The 13,329-nt window shown below is 44.4% G+C and overlaps 1 protein-coding gene across 1 annotated transcript in view; it reads left to right on the top strand.

The window, feature by feature from the left end:
- Nucleotides 1–8,537, top strand: part of musk (muscle, skeletal, receptor tyrosine kinase) — a 28,070-nt gene extending 19,533 nt beyond the window's left edge. Inside the window, exons 13-17 of the mRNA XM_068574168.1 lie at nt 336–510; nt 732–918; nt 1,002–1,193; nt 3,863–4,011; nt 6,679–8,537. Coding sequence (XP_068430269.1) covers nt 336–510; nt 732–918; nt 1,002–1,193; nt 3,863–4,011; nt 6,679–7,379 — 1,404 coding nt within the window. The 3' untranslated portion in view covers nt 7,380–8,537. The remainder of the gene's footprint in view (nt 1–335; nt 511–731; nt 919–1,001; nt 1,194–3,862; nt 4,012–6,678) is intronic.
- The last annotated feature ends 4,792 nt before the right edge of the window (nt 8,538–13,329 follow it).

Here is a 13,329-nt window from a genome sequence, read left to right as displayed (position 1 = left end):
TAGGGCTCAGATATGAGGAGTTCCACGTTGGCGGTTTTAAAACTGGATGTTTTTAGTCTTCAACCCAAGACAGGAGACTGAAAGGCAAGGTCATAGCTCCTCCTGTTTGTGTGCTTTGGGTGCTTGCTGGAACAACACAGAATGGTGAATTGGGTGGGGTGTGTATTGGTTGTGTTACACCTATAATCATAATCTATCTCATCTGAATCTAAAGCACATGAAGTGCTCCTTGTTCCCTTCACAACTAGTTTAATACTGCATATTGCTTTGACAGCTTTGTTAGGACGAGATTAACAAAGCTCTTCTGCTCGTTGATTTTCTCCACCATTCTGTAGGTTCCCCACCAGCACCGTCTGTCTGTTGACGTGATTCCAGAGTTGAAGAACTCAGACAACTACTGTAGGAATCCAGGGGGAATCAGCGACAAGCCCTGGTGCTACACTTTAAATCCCAACATCCGCTGGGAGTACTGCGCTGTGCCCCAGTGCGGGGAGACAAGCATAGAACCAGGTACTTTTGCCATCCTCTGTTCTGTTTCAATTCTTGCATTTCTCTCCAGAAAACTCACCCATCAAAGAGATGGTATAGATTGTATTTCCCCAGTTAGCAACTAACAGGCAACTGTAGATTAGCTCACCAGCCCAACAACAAATGAATCCAATCAAAACAAGGTTTCAAAAGCACATTCACAGCTTACTACTTTGATTTTAATCTTTTTTTTTTTTTTTTAGCAATAAAGCCAGAGTTGCCAGGCCCTCGTCAGACCACTCGTCTGCCTCCCATTGCCACAGCCTCGTCTCCAGCTTACTCCATGTCCGTCATCGTCATCATTCTGACTGCATTTGCATCTGCAGTCTTCCTTATCATCTGCATTCTCGCCTGCCACAGACGGAAGAAGCAGTGGAGAAACCGGAAGAGGTGAGAAAAAGATGAGATGGGCGGTTCTTTATTTATCCGTGAGTCCACCCTTTCTTTCCCTAACTCCCTCTTTCCCTCTGAAGAGCGATGGAGACCCCGACGCTGAGCGCTCTTCCATCAGAGCTCCTGCTGGATCGACTGCACCCCAACCCCATGTACCAGCGGGTTCCCCTGCTGCTCAACTCAAAGCTGCTGGCCCTCGAGTATCCACGGAATAATATCCAATATGTTAGGGATATTGGAGAAGGAGCCTTTGGACGTGTTTTTCAAGCAAGGTGAGAACTGGGGAAAGAGGAAGTAGATGTACAACAGCTTCATATATCTAATTCGGCGTGAAAAATCCCATTATCCGAACCGCTTATCCTCTTTAGAGTTGCGGGGCGCTGGAGCCGATCCCAGCTGTCAATGGGCGAGGTCCATCACAGGGCAGACAGGGCGACTCTGGCTCAGTGGTTAGCAGGGTCGTCCTTCAATCAGAGGATCGACGATTCGATCCCCGACTCAGCCCGTGTCGATGTGTCCTTGAGCAAGACACTTAACTCTAAAATTGCTCCCATAGCTGCGCCTACGGTGTATGAATGGTTGCTAATACTGATGTGGTACCTTGCATTGTAGTTCCTCTTATCAGTGTATAAATGATGTCATGTAGTGTTAAAGCGCTTTTAAGTGGTCACAAGACTAGAAAAGCACTATACAAGTTCGGGCCCATTACCATTTACATAGAGACAGACAACCATTGACCTACGGGCCAATTTAAAGTCCAATTAACCTAAGCTGCATGTCTTTGGACTGTGGGAGGAAGCCGGAGAGAACCCACACTGACAAGGGAGAACATGCAAACTCTACACAGAAGGACGTGCCAGACCGGGATCCGAACCCCAGACCCTCTTGCTGCGAGGTGTCAGTGCTAGCTACTACACCACCGGGCAGCCCGGTGTAAAGAATCATTCCACCTAAAATGAGAGAAACCATACAAACAGGAATATCTTCTGGTAATATTACATTTCTTAGACAAGTATTTAACATTGCCGTGTATCATCATAATCGCCGTCAGGTGCTAACAGGAAAGAGGATGTTACGGATATTACTCAGGCAGAGAAGGAGAAGAGGAGTTGGAGAGAGAGAGAAAGGGAGTGTGTGTTCACTGATCATCCTGAGAGCTGCTGCGTCATTCACAAACTCACAAGGGGAGCTGCTACAGGTGTCACTTTCACTCCACACCGAGGTTGTTCACAGGAAGACACGAATGGCTCAAATTAATCCCTATAATCCGCTCAATTTCCAGACCTGGGTCATACAGTAGATGCAATTTTCTAAAATATCATAAATCCATTAGGCTTGCGGTTGAACCGTCTTTTGTGCATTCTCCTAGAAATGTGCAGCAACATGAGCGATCAGCGTGGCTGCGCAGCCTGCAGGACAGAACCGGTGTAGAGTTAAGAAAAGATTGTCGTTTGGGTCAAATAAAGTATGTTTCTTGAGTAAAATACATATAAAAGTGCGACAATTGCTGTGTCTACGGCGTAAAGAGCAAACATGTAAGTCGCTTTGGATAAAAGCGTCAGCTAAATGTAGTGGAAGTTAAGTAAAAAATGGATGATAAAACAAACAACTGTGACTTGCATTCATGCATAACACAAACTGTGGCCTCCTGGGTGAAATTTCTATGTGAACCATTCATCCACCAGAACTTTGTTTACGTCACCTGTCATCTTTACACCATGTCCTGGCTCACAATTACATGGGTCATATAGGAATTACAATGCAATACTTTTAAATTTGGGATTAGCAATCCACCTTTTCTCCTTTCCAAGACATTCATAGTTTTGCACTTTGTTGTTCACATGAAAATACTGGGGATTTTAATTGTTGAAGCTCCATGTAGAATTATGATCTTCTGTCTGTGATGTTGCTCAATGCTGATAGGTGGACAGCGGAGGTTCAGTAAGCACAGTAGTTGATGGCATTTTTACAGTAGCACCTGCATGTAGCCATGCAGATCTGAGAGATGTCCTTCAGGCTTGCTGGTAATCTCTTAATGAATACTGGAATGGTGCAGTATATAGACACCCCTGAGAACTTAATACACACTCCCATACACACATATTTAGATAACTATACACATGAGGGCATTTGTGCAATGTATTCACTACTGAACAGCTGTGACTTAACTTTTTACACCTAGATGCCAAACCTTAACCTACCTAATTTAGCATTAGTTCTAAAACTTCTTAAGTATTGGCCCTTTAACACCTCCGAGGAAGGAAGTGAGGCCTGTACCAAAACGTCTTCAGACTTCAAGCGCATCCTGATACTGAGGGTCTGAAACTCAAATGTATCTTTATATAGACAAACACACAAGACTACTTATACCTGCAAGCATGGCCAGATATGCGCAAAAAATGTGTGCAACCGTACACTCAAGAGTACAGAAAAATATATATAAACACAGAGGCAGCACATGCATTGGGCCGCGTACGTTCATGCATACAGGGACACACACACACACCCACCCACACACACACACACACACACACACACACACACGCTCACACACACACACACACACACACACACACACACACACACACACACACGCTCACACACACACACACACACACACACACACACACACACACACACACACACACAGAGTAAATATCTTCCCAGACAGATGGGCTCAGATCTGTAGTTTCACAATTTATGTGTGATAGTGACTGAGTGTTTCCATATGTGTGTGTGTTTGTGTGTATACATAACTGACATTTACGATGCACAGCTCTCATATGGCTTCTGAGTTAAAAGACACATTGCTTACAGAAATCTGGTGAAAACATTTGCAACCACACTGGAAATCTGCACTCACATGTAGACAGCTGCTGAGGAAGCCATCTCTTGCTCGCAAACAGTTCCAATCATTATGTCATCTTCTCTTCTTTTCCAGAGCACCGGGTCTGCTGACGACGGAGTCTTTCACGATGGTGGCTGTGAAGATGCTGAAGGAGGAAGCCTCAGCTGACATGCAGAACGACTTCCAGCGGGAGGCCGCGCTGATGGCTCAGTTTGACCACCCCAACATCGTGCGACTCCTAGGTTAGTGTGTGTGTGTGTGTGTACTGCATGTTTGTGTGTGTGGAAGTCCAACGCCAGACAGAGAAAGAGGCCACGCTCACAGCTGGATTTCCTATCGTAGAATTGCTGGTTTGCCCGTGAGATATAGGGAAAGTGCAAAAACAGATTTGAAAAGACAAGAAGAAGGAGGTAATGTGCGGTGGGACATGATGAACCTGATGCACCTTAAATCAGCACAAACACAGTAACGGAGCTGGTTGATCACAAATATGATGTGAGTTATTTAGTTTCTGAGCAAAAGCACTGTAGCTTTGTTGAGAAGAAGCCATCTTGTTTTTTTTTGTCCGTCGCCATTTGGGCATTTTGCAATCAGAAATGACATACGAGGGTGGCGCCAAGTACAACAAGGCAACAAAAAACCCTCTGACAGTTAATGTTCATGAGCTGAAAACATATTGTGGAAGGGTGAAAAGTTGGATGACAAAAACACGGACCGTGTCAATTTGTTGGACTGAGTGGAACAAACATGCTCTGTTCAAGTTCATCCCCACTAATGAAGGCCGTCTCTCATCCAATACGAACCACTTGGATCCAGCTAACCCCGCCCCCTGCCTCCTGAAAACATTTAGAGACGTAACGTACTCCTTTTGGCCCCGGCAGGGAGTAAACAGGGCCGGTGGCCAATGAGAGAAGTTTGTTTACTTTGGTCCATTTTACGGCTCCTGAGGTCGTGAAATATTTTTTGAAGTCAACACTGCCAATAAAGGGAACAAACAAAAAACAGGATTGTATATATGACAGCATGATGCGTTTTCTGTTTTAGAGGGACATTTAATGTCACAGCTGACATGAAACCAGAGTTGATTGAATTATGTAGTTAACCTCTGATTTGGCCCCTCGACTAATAATACGCCGCAAAATCATGTGTAAAAATACATATAGGCATCGTGGACAACATGCATGTGTCCGAGTTAGAGGCCCGCATGTCATCATTGTGTCGCATGTGGGCTGTTGCAGGTCGTGGCCCTATGTGTGTGTTTTGTATATTTAGCAGTGGAGGGAAACATTTTTAGCATTCAGCTACTGACCTTCAGCTGCTGCTGTTGAACGACAGTCTTGTTTGTGGACACATACATGCACGCACGCACACACACACACACACACACACACACACACACACACACACACACACACACACAAACAGACACAGTCCCCCTAACTGCCCCACTCTGTGACCTGCGGTCCATGAACTCACTAAGCATGAGCTTCTTTTGCCAAAGCTTCCATGAGAACATGTTGTTGTAGCTCTTTTGCAGACTTGGACATAGCAGGACAAAGAAAACTACCAAATACCAAGTATGTGTGTGCTGATGCTTGTTTGACCCCGACAGAACCTCAATATGACGTCTACAGGACAACAAACATCTGTATTCCACAGCGTCCAAACAAAATCCTGTTCTGCTTCAAGCTTGATCTGACTGTGTGTTGATGTTTCCACAGAAAGTCACGTTTTTAAAGGCTGCACAATTTCAATTCAATATTATTTCATACGCCTCTCCCAAAACGTTTGCCCGACATATTTAATACTTTTGTGGAACTTTTGTTTTGCCCTGTGTGGGTTTGAACAAGGTGTGAGAGACTTTGAGATGACCGGGTCGGTGAGCTTTCAAATTCATGTTCCAAACTGAAACAGAAGTCCTATCATGTGCACTAAATCTTGTTTATGATTGTGGCCAAAACGACTCATTTCAAGGCTCCCACCACATAAAATGCAATAATCACGAGCTGCGTCGGAAAGAACACAGACGGGATCTGTGAGGCCTCAAACAAATAAATTTGCCATAGTATCAGAAACCGAAACTGCAGTCTGGCTCAAGAGGGCTTTTTCTTTCCTTCGGTGGCAATGATTCGTTCTAATTCTTCCCACAGAGTCCATAAAGCCTTCAAAATCTGAAGTCAGTGCCGTGAATGCCGAGTCACCACCAATGGCACACGTGCAACTTCTGCAGGGCTGCCCGGGCTCTGCACAGTCTGAAGTGGTGCACTTTGAGAGAAAAAAAGAGCATTTACAGGAATGCATGAATAAACAAGCAGTCTAAACAACCCTCTACCATAGAGGCAAAGTAAATAAGTAGTAAAGAATAAATTGGGTGAGTGCAACCCTTTGCTTGAGCTAGACTATTCTCCAATGTGCTTCCACCACCATCCCTGTCTTTCAGGTCAATTTAATGCTTGCTCATGCAAACACAGCTCGGGCATCTGTCACTTCAAGTCGTAGTCCTGGCTAAGGGAAGTTCATCTTTGATGGAGATGAATTCGCTCATTAATCCACCGAGGACTGATGCGTCAAAACACTTTCTCTCCCACATCAGGAACGCAAACAAGTCCAGTTGTGGCAGCCGACAAATGCCAAATACAGAAACCTAAAATGAAGTTGTGTCTGAAACCACATCTGAGATTCACAAGAAGAGCAGTTACAATCCCCACAAGGCTAATTTAGAAGACAGTGTGTTTACATGGCTGGCTTACTAATGTGGCCTCTATGCAGCCGTCTGTGTTTATGTCTCGGCGGAATATTTATTTACCTTTTACAGTGAATGAAGTCATTGTGTGGCACTGTAGAAGGTGAAAAAAACACGCACTTGAGATGATAGAAATAAAATCTCCTGTCTGCTTTCCCTCCCCCAGGCGTGTGCGCGGTGGGCAAACCCATGTGCCTGATGTTCGAGTACATGGCCCACGGCGACCTCAACGAGTTCCTGCGTCGCCGATCGCCGTCCCAGTCGGTGCGCACGCTCAGCCGCGCCAGCCTGTCCGGCCGCAGCTTCTCCTCCGAGCTGGAGGCGGGGCTTCTGTCCTGCACCGAGCAGTTGTCCATCTCCAAGCAGATTGCGGCGGGGATGGCCTACCTGTCGGAGCGCAAGTTTGTGCACCGCGACCTCGCCACCCGCAACTGCCTGGTCGGGGAGGAGATGGTGGTGAAGATCGCCGACTTCGGCCTCTCCAGGAACATCTACTCGGCCGATTACTACAAGGCCAACGAGAACGACGCCATCCCCATCCGCTGGATGCCCCCGGAGTCCATCTTCTACAACCGCTACACCACCGAGTCGGACGTGTGGGCCTACGGCGTGGTGCTGTGGGAGATCTTCGCCAACGGGATGCAGCCATACTACGGCATGGGTCACGAGGAGGTCATTTACTACGTGAGGGACGGTCACATCCTCGCCTGCCCCGAGAACTGTCCTCTGGAGCTGTACAATATGATGAGGCTTTGCTGGAGCTCACACTCATCCGACAGACCCAGCTTCTGCAGCATACACAGGATACTGGAGCGGATGCATCAAAGCACACTGAGCATCGGCCCTGACGCCGAGGCGGACTGCTAACCGGGAGGAAAGCAATGGTTGTCCATTGACTTGTGATGCAATCTGGGGTATGGAAGCACGTTTTAAATGAACCTTGGGACTTCAGCACGGGTGTTCTCCCAATACTCATCCAGCAAAAGTAGTTTGAGTCGTTTATCTCTCTGCCCAGCCTTTTCTTTTTTAGGAGACCCAAAATAGCACCTTTCATCAAATGTTTTTGTATCATATCTGAGGCATTTGCATATTGCTTCTTTTCTTCAATTCAGGGTACTTTTTTGGAAGGAACAATCCATTACTCCTCAGCATCGACCCAGTAGCCATGCAGGTATAATCATTTTCTTCTTCTTCGTTGTCTTCTTCTTCATCATTTTGAGCCGTTAAGCTGTTACAAAGGTTCAGACTACCAGGCGTTGTGGTCTGAAGGAGAATGGGACATGACCGTTAAAACACACATGTTGTTATTGTCGCTTCTAGCAAATTTCCAAAGTGGCACACAATCACTTTAAACTATTGCTGTTAATTATTTTTTTTTATAGATGTGTCGCTATTCCATTTTTGGGGCATTACTTGTTTGTTTTTTTCATGTTGTTGATCTTTGTCTTTTCTTTGTGTGTGTGTGCACATTTTAAGTACAATACAGGAGAAAAAAAAGGTTCATAAATGATTTCTTCCAACCAGCGTCATCATCGCCCATAATTCTCACGCAGAAGACACACACATTTTGCCTAATTATAATTTGGCAGAAACTCATTGACTAAATTCCTTCCTGTTCATTAAAATAGATCCTTTTTTTCAAGGAAAGAGGGAGGATGGAACAAATGTCCTCAGCATTAATAAAATTATCCTCATTCTGAAAGAGTAAATCTTTAATTAGCTCCTGCAAAGACAGACGTTCTCTCCTACGGATCAAAACGTTGCTCATAGCGGTGTTAAATCCAATCAGATTCACATTATTACACAATTTCAGTATTAGGAACATCTTGTGTCTTCTTTGTTTATAATGTTTATCTTGTCAACCAGTAAAATGCCTTTCAAATGATTGATATGTTTTATTTCTGTTTCACTGTGATGTGACGTTACTTTCTTTGTGTGTGTGTGTGTGTGTGTGTGTGTGTTACTTGACATAATTATCCAGGTTTGTAAGGTGTGACGTTTCTTTTTATTGCTTGCAAATAAACATAATACTCACACACATTGGCTTTTGAGTTTGAGTAAAACACCAGATGGCTTTTTTAAATTTTCCATGCACAAAATGTTCCCGCATCTCCTGGTGCTCATGGTGGACGTGTTTGAATCATCTTACCAGAACCAGAACCCCTCTGTGAACATACGGTAGATGGTGTGACTCACATTGGCCACAGTGCTACTTGGCATGGTGGAAATCATTCGAGATGTCTTGATTCCTCCAAGAGGCTGGACAGACGGGCTGACGTCCCACCATCCTCGCCGTGCCGACACCAGCCCTCTCACGCTCAGCTCAAGCGATTCATTGAAAGTAAACCGCAGCAGCGCCGTGGCTTCGTGGCAAGTGGGCGGAACAGCAGTATAAAACGAACAGACATACCCACAGCAAATGGCACGTGCCCTGAATCCTCCTCAATTATTAGTTATTTGAAGGCCAACGATTTACAAACAGTGGCAGAGCTACCAACTCTCACAGTTTCGCCGTGTGACACACGCTTTTACATGTTTTCACACACACTTACGCCACACAACCAATTTGTCACAGCAAATTTTTTTTTCAGATTTTGGTCCGAGGCGCGTTCGTTCCTTTTCAAACTCCCCGACGATAGATGGCGCTAAGGAGCGCATCTGTAAACCTGTCCGCTGCATAGACATCCTATTTACCCCAAAGAGTCCCAAAGTAAGCAACAGAAGAAGATTTTCAATCTTTTCAGATTTTCACAGAAGAAGATATATATATATATATATATATATATATATATATATATATATATATATATATATATATATATATATATATATACGTGGATGTCAGATGTACACTCTGTGGGAAGACGTTGACGTATCACCAGCACAACCAGCCTTAAGTACCATCCCAACTCGCAGCATGTTGGTCGGCGAGGGGCGTTCAAGAGGAATGCGTCAAACCAGCCTCACTGAACAACAAAGACCCCTCACTAAGTCTGAATGTGACAAGCTGAGTAGCACAGTTGCGGAATGGATTGCAAAAAGCTGTCGACCAATTAATATTGTTGAGGATGAGGGGTTCACTAAAGTTTTGCGAGTGGCAACGGGGGACCCGAGCATCAAAGCACCACAAAGATGTACAATCATGACACAAATCCATGCGCTGTATGAAGCTAGAAAGAACAAAACAGAAAATGACTTGGCTGCTACGGATCATGTGGCGCTGACAGGGGACCACTGGACTTCTGTGAGTAATGACAATTACCTGGGTGACCAGACGTCCTCTTTTTCCCAGACATGTCCTCTTTTCGAGACCTAAAAAATGCGTCCGGCAGGGATTCCAAAACGTCCGGGATTTTGCCTCGTGTGATATTTGTGTTTCTCTGGGTCTTTCACAAACTAGTTATTAGGATCTTACATCCTCAGAAACCTGTGATTAATCTGATTAAAAATTGTAATCATTTCACAGCCCTAATTAATATATATATATATATATATATATATATATATATATATATATATATATATATATATATATATGTATATATATATATATGTATATATATATATATATATATATATATATATATATATATATATATAGTAAAATAGCCTTATTTTTATGGTTCTGTTCAGTCCAGCAGAGAAGGCTTCGCAGATGTTTTTTTCCTCTGACCTTCAACTTGCCTCTGCTTCCAAATCCTCTTTCCTTCTGTTTATTTAATCACGAGCCCCCCGACAGATGGTCCATAACAGCCCCCCCACACACACACACATATAAAGTAAGCACTCCGCCATGTGGAGGCTCCAGTGTCTCTCCTCGCCACAAGAGGGATCAGAGGGGGTGTAGTTGAAGTCTTTTTTTATTGCAGGGAATTTCTAAGTGCGTTTGTGAATGCGCTCCCCTGCGTGAGGACGTGAGTCTTCTAAACGGAGGACCGCGTCCACAATGTAAACTGTTTAAAGTAGGCAGCACAGAGTTTGGCCTCTGATGGTCATCGCTCTTCTCCTCCATCTAAACTACGGAGCAGGCCATCTCACTCCCACTTCCGCCCTCTCCTCGCTCTCCTCCTCCTACTGATTTCTCTGTCTGCAACTTATTCACTCCTTCCTTCACTCCTTTCTTTTCTCTCACTTTTCCTTGCTGTCTTCCCCTGCTTTATCTCTTTATTTAACAGATGCATGTTTGTTTTCTCTCAGTAACCAAGTAACACGAGGGCCACAATATGATTCATGCAGCTAGTGTCACATCCGTGTGTCACAACCGAGCGTGAGAGGCAGAGACTCAGGAGCTGAGGAAACAGATAGGAGGTCAGGTGGAAGGCAATATCAAAAAGGCACTTTACTTGACAAAGTACAGTAAACGTAGAAGTAAAAACAAAGATAAAGACTGGCAGGGGAAACAAACACAAGAAAACTACAACTACAGCTCGAAGGCAATGGGAGACGAAGACAATCCTGCCACTGAAAAGGCGAGGACACATACTAATACATGGGAAGACACAGACTAATACTGGGTAAAACACATACTAATACATGGGAAGACACAGACTAATACTGGGTAAAACACATACTAATACATGGGAAGACACAGACTAATACTGGGTAAAACACAGACTAATACATGGGAAGACACAGACTAATACAGGGTAAGACACAGACTAATACACTGTGTTCATTACTACCAAAATGATTTGATCAATCAATTCATGGTTTGTGAAGAATGTGTATAGTTTCGCGTTTTGCTTTTTGTTTGAATTTGATATTATTTTGATTTTTGTACATAATTTACATAAACATTTAACAAACTTTTTGAATAATTGAACGTTTTGTTATTTCCTTTGGTATTTTTGTCATAAATGAAAATGAAAACAGCAATATAAACACAGCATAAGACATAACATTTACAGTATATGCTTTGGTTTTATCGGTAGTACCCTTCAAAGTACTATAAAAAATACAGGCATGTTAAAATACAATGAGGGCTGCTGTGTAATATGTCTAATATGTTGATGTTTGATGTCCAATGTCAAGTCTCTATCTGACAGCTGATTTAGGCACAAAATCTGTCGAGACTAACAAACGTGGTCCCGCCTCTCGAGCATGAAAGCGGCAGTAAGTAACAGTGACACAGCTAACTGGTGCGCTCTGGGGCTCAGTCGCTACATACTGCTACGCCACTGCTTGTGCTACCATCGTGGTTCTTTTCACCTTTTCTTTCCCCATCGTCCTCCTCTTTCCCCCCTCTGTTTCCCTTTCCTTATCTGTGGCTGCAGTCAGTTCCTTCTCCCTATCGCCGACAGCCCATGCGCTCTCAGAGCTTTTAGCCAAAATGGTTTCGTCGAAAGCGATAGCTGCGGACGCTGGGAAGGAACGCTCATTCACCGCGCCCGGTTGTCCCCATTCTGCACATGACAGGTTTATCTGAACGGACGCGCTGGCCTCCCTCCTTGCAGAGGGACCCCAAGATTCAAACTTCCACTAAAAAACACATGGCTTCCTGTTTTGTCACGATACACCCTTCTGGTTCAGTTTGCAGCGGAGAAATTGGATCACACTTCAGAGGAAGGTCGACTGCGTGTTGTGTGTGGAATTCTTCTGAATGGTTCAACGGCAGCGCTGCAGTTCCTGGATGTTCTGGCTCGGTCTTGTTGACTTTCCCAATGCGCCGGAGATGATTCGGTGCATTCAAATCTTTGACCTCATCACGCGCAGTCAGGGAAGGCATTTGTCTGTCACCAAATCACGCCGGGAACCGTGGAAAGTGTCTGTATTGACGATGTGACGAAGATGTGACATCCCGACCCCTCACTCAGCGACATCGCACAGAAACTTCCCGTGCGGCCCTCGTCGGCTCCGATTGGCCCGTTAGACGGAGCAACAGGAAGCGGGGAGACATATATCAGTCAGCTGGAGGCGAGCGTTCCAAAGCTGTGGAACAATAAACACACACACACACACACACACACACACACACACACACACACACACACACACACACACACACACATACATTCTTCCCTATCAAAACATTTTGCTGCTGTCACTGGGACAGCTGCCTGATTCGTGTCACACACGACATCAGCAGACCCTGGACGCTCTGAAGAGTCGTGTCGCACAAACACGCACACCACACACAATACTTTCTGCACTCGGTCCACATCCAACAGTTCACTTTGCAAATGTCCAGTTTTCAGAATTCGTCCGTTTTGTTTTGTTTTGCTTTACTTTGTATTTTTATTTTTATTTTCTCTGGTCGAAAGGATAGTCAAGAGCAAAAGTCTGTGGTATTTTTGGTCATTCCATCTTCATGACAAGATTTTATGAATTCACCTTAAAGGCTCTTGAGATATTGTTCTTTTATTTTTCTAAACTTAATTTGGTGTGTGTTAGTTAGACCCTTCATCTTCTCTGCATTTTATGTCTTGCCAGTGAAAGCATTTTGAATTACATTTGACTAATGAAGACGCTTCATCAATTGACTGCTTAATATAAATATGTGAGTAGGACTAAGATGTTTCCATAAGGTAGTAATGGTAAAAACTTGATTAGCACTGATCTTTATGGCTGATCCAGCTTCTACCAGACCCTCATGTGTGCTAGAGGCCTTGGCTGGCAGTCAACAAGAAGAAAAAAGGATGCAGTCCTCAGATGAAACCCAGTGGAGCTCGCCAAGATTTCACTTCATTTAGAGTCAACAAACAAACATAAACAGAAAGCGAACCAAAACCCTTCAGGCGTGAGGGTGATCCTCCCCTGTCCGTCATGGGTTCAACAAAGAGAGTTGCGCTCCTCGACAAATAAACGGATGACAACCCAG

Source organism: Clinocottus analis, unplaced genomic scaffold (genome assembly GCF_023055335.1).
Source record: "Clinocottus analis isolate CAN_PGR_092001 unplaced genomic scaffold, fCliAna1.0.p SCAF_13, whole genome shotgun sequence".
Lineage (NCBI taxonomy): Eukaryota > Metazoa > Chordata > Actinopteri > Perciformes > Cottidae > Clinocottus > Clinocottus analis.
Note: the sequence above shows the minus strand (reverse complement) of the source record. Positions and strands in the feature narration are given on the sequence as shown.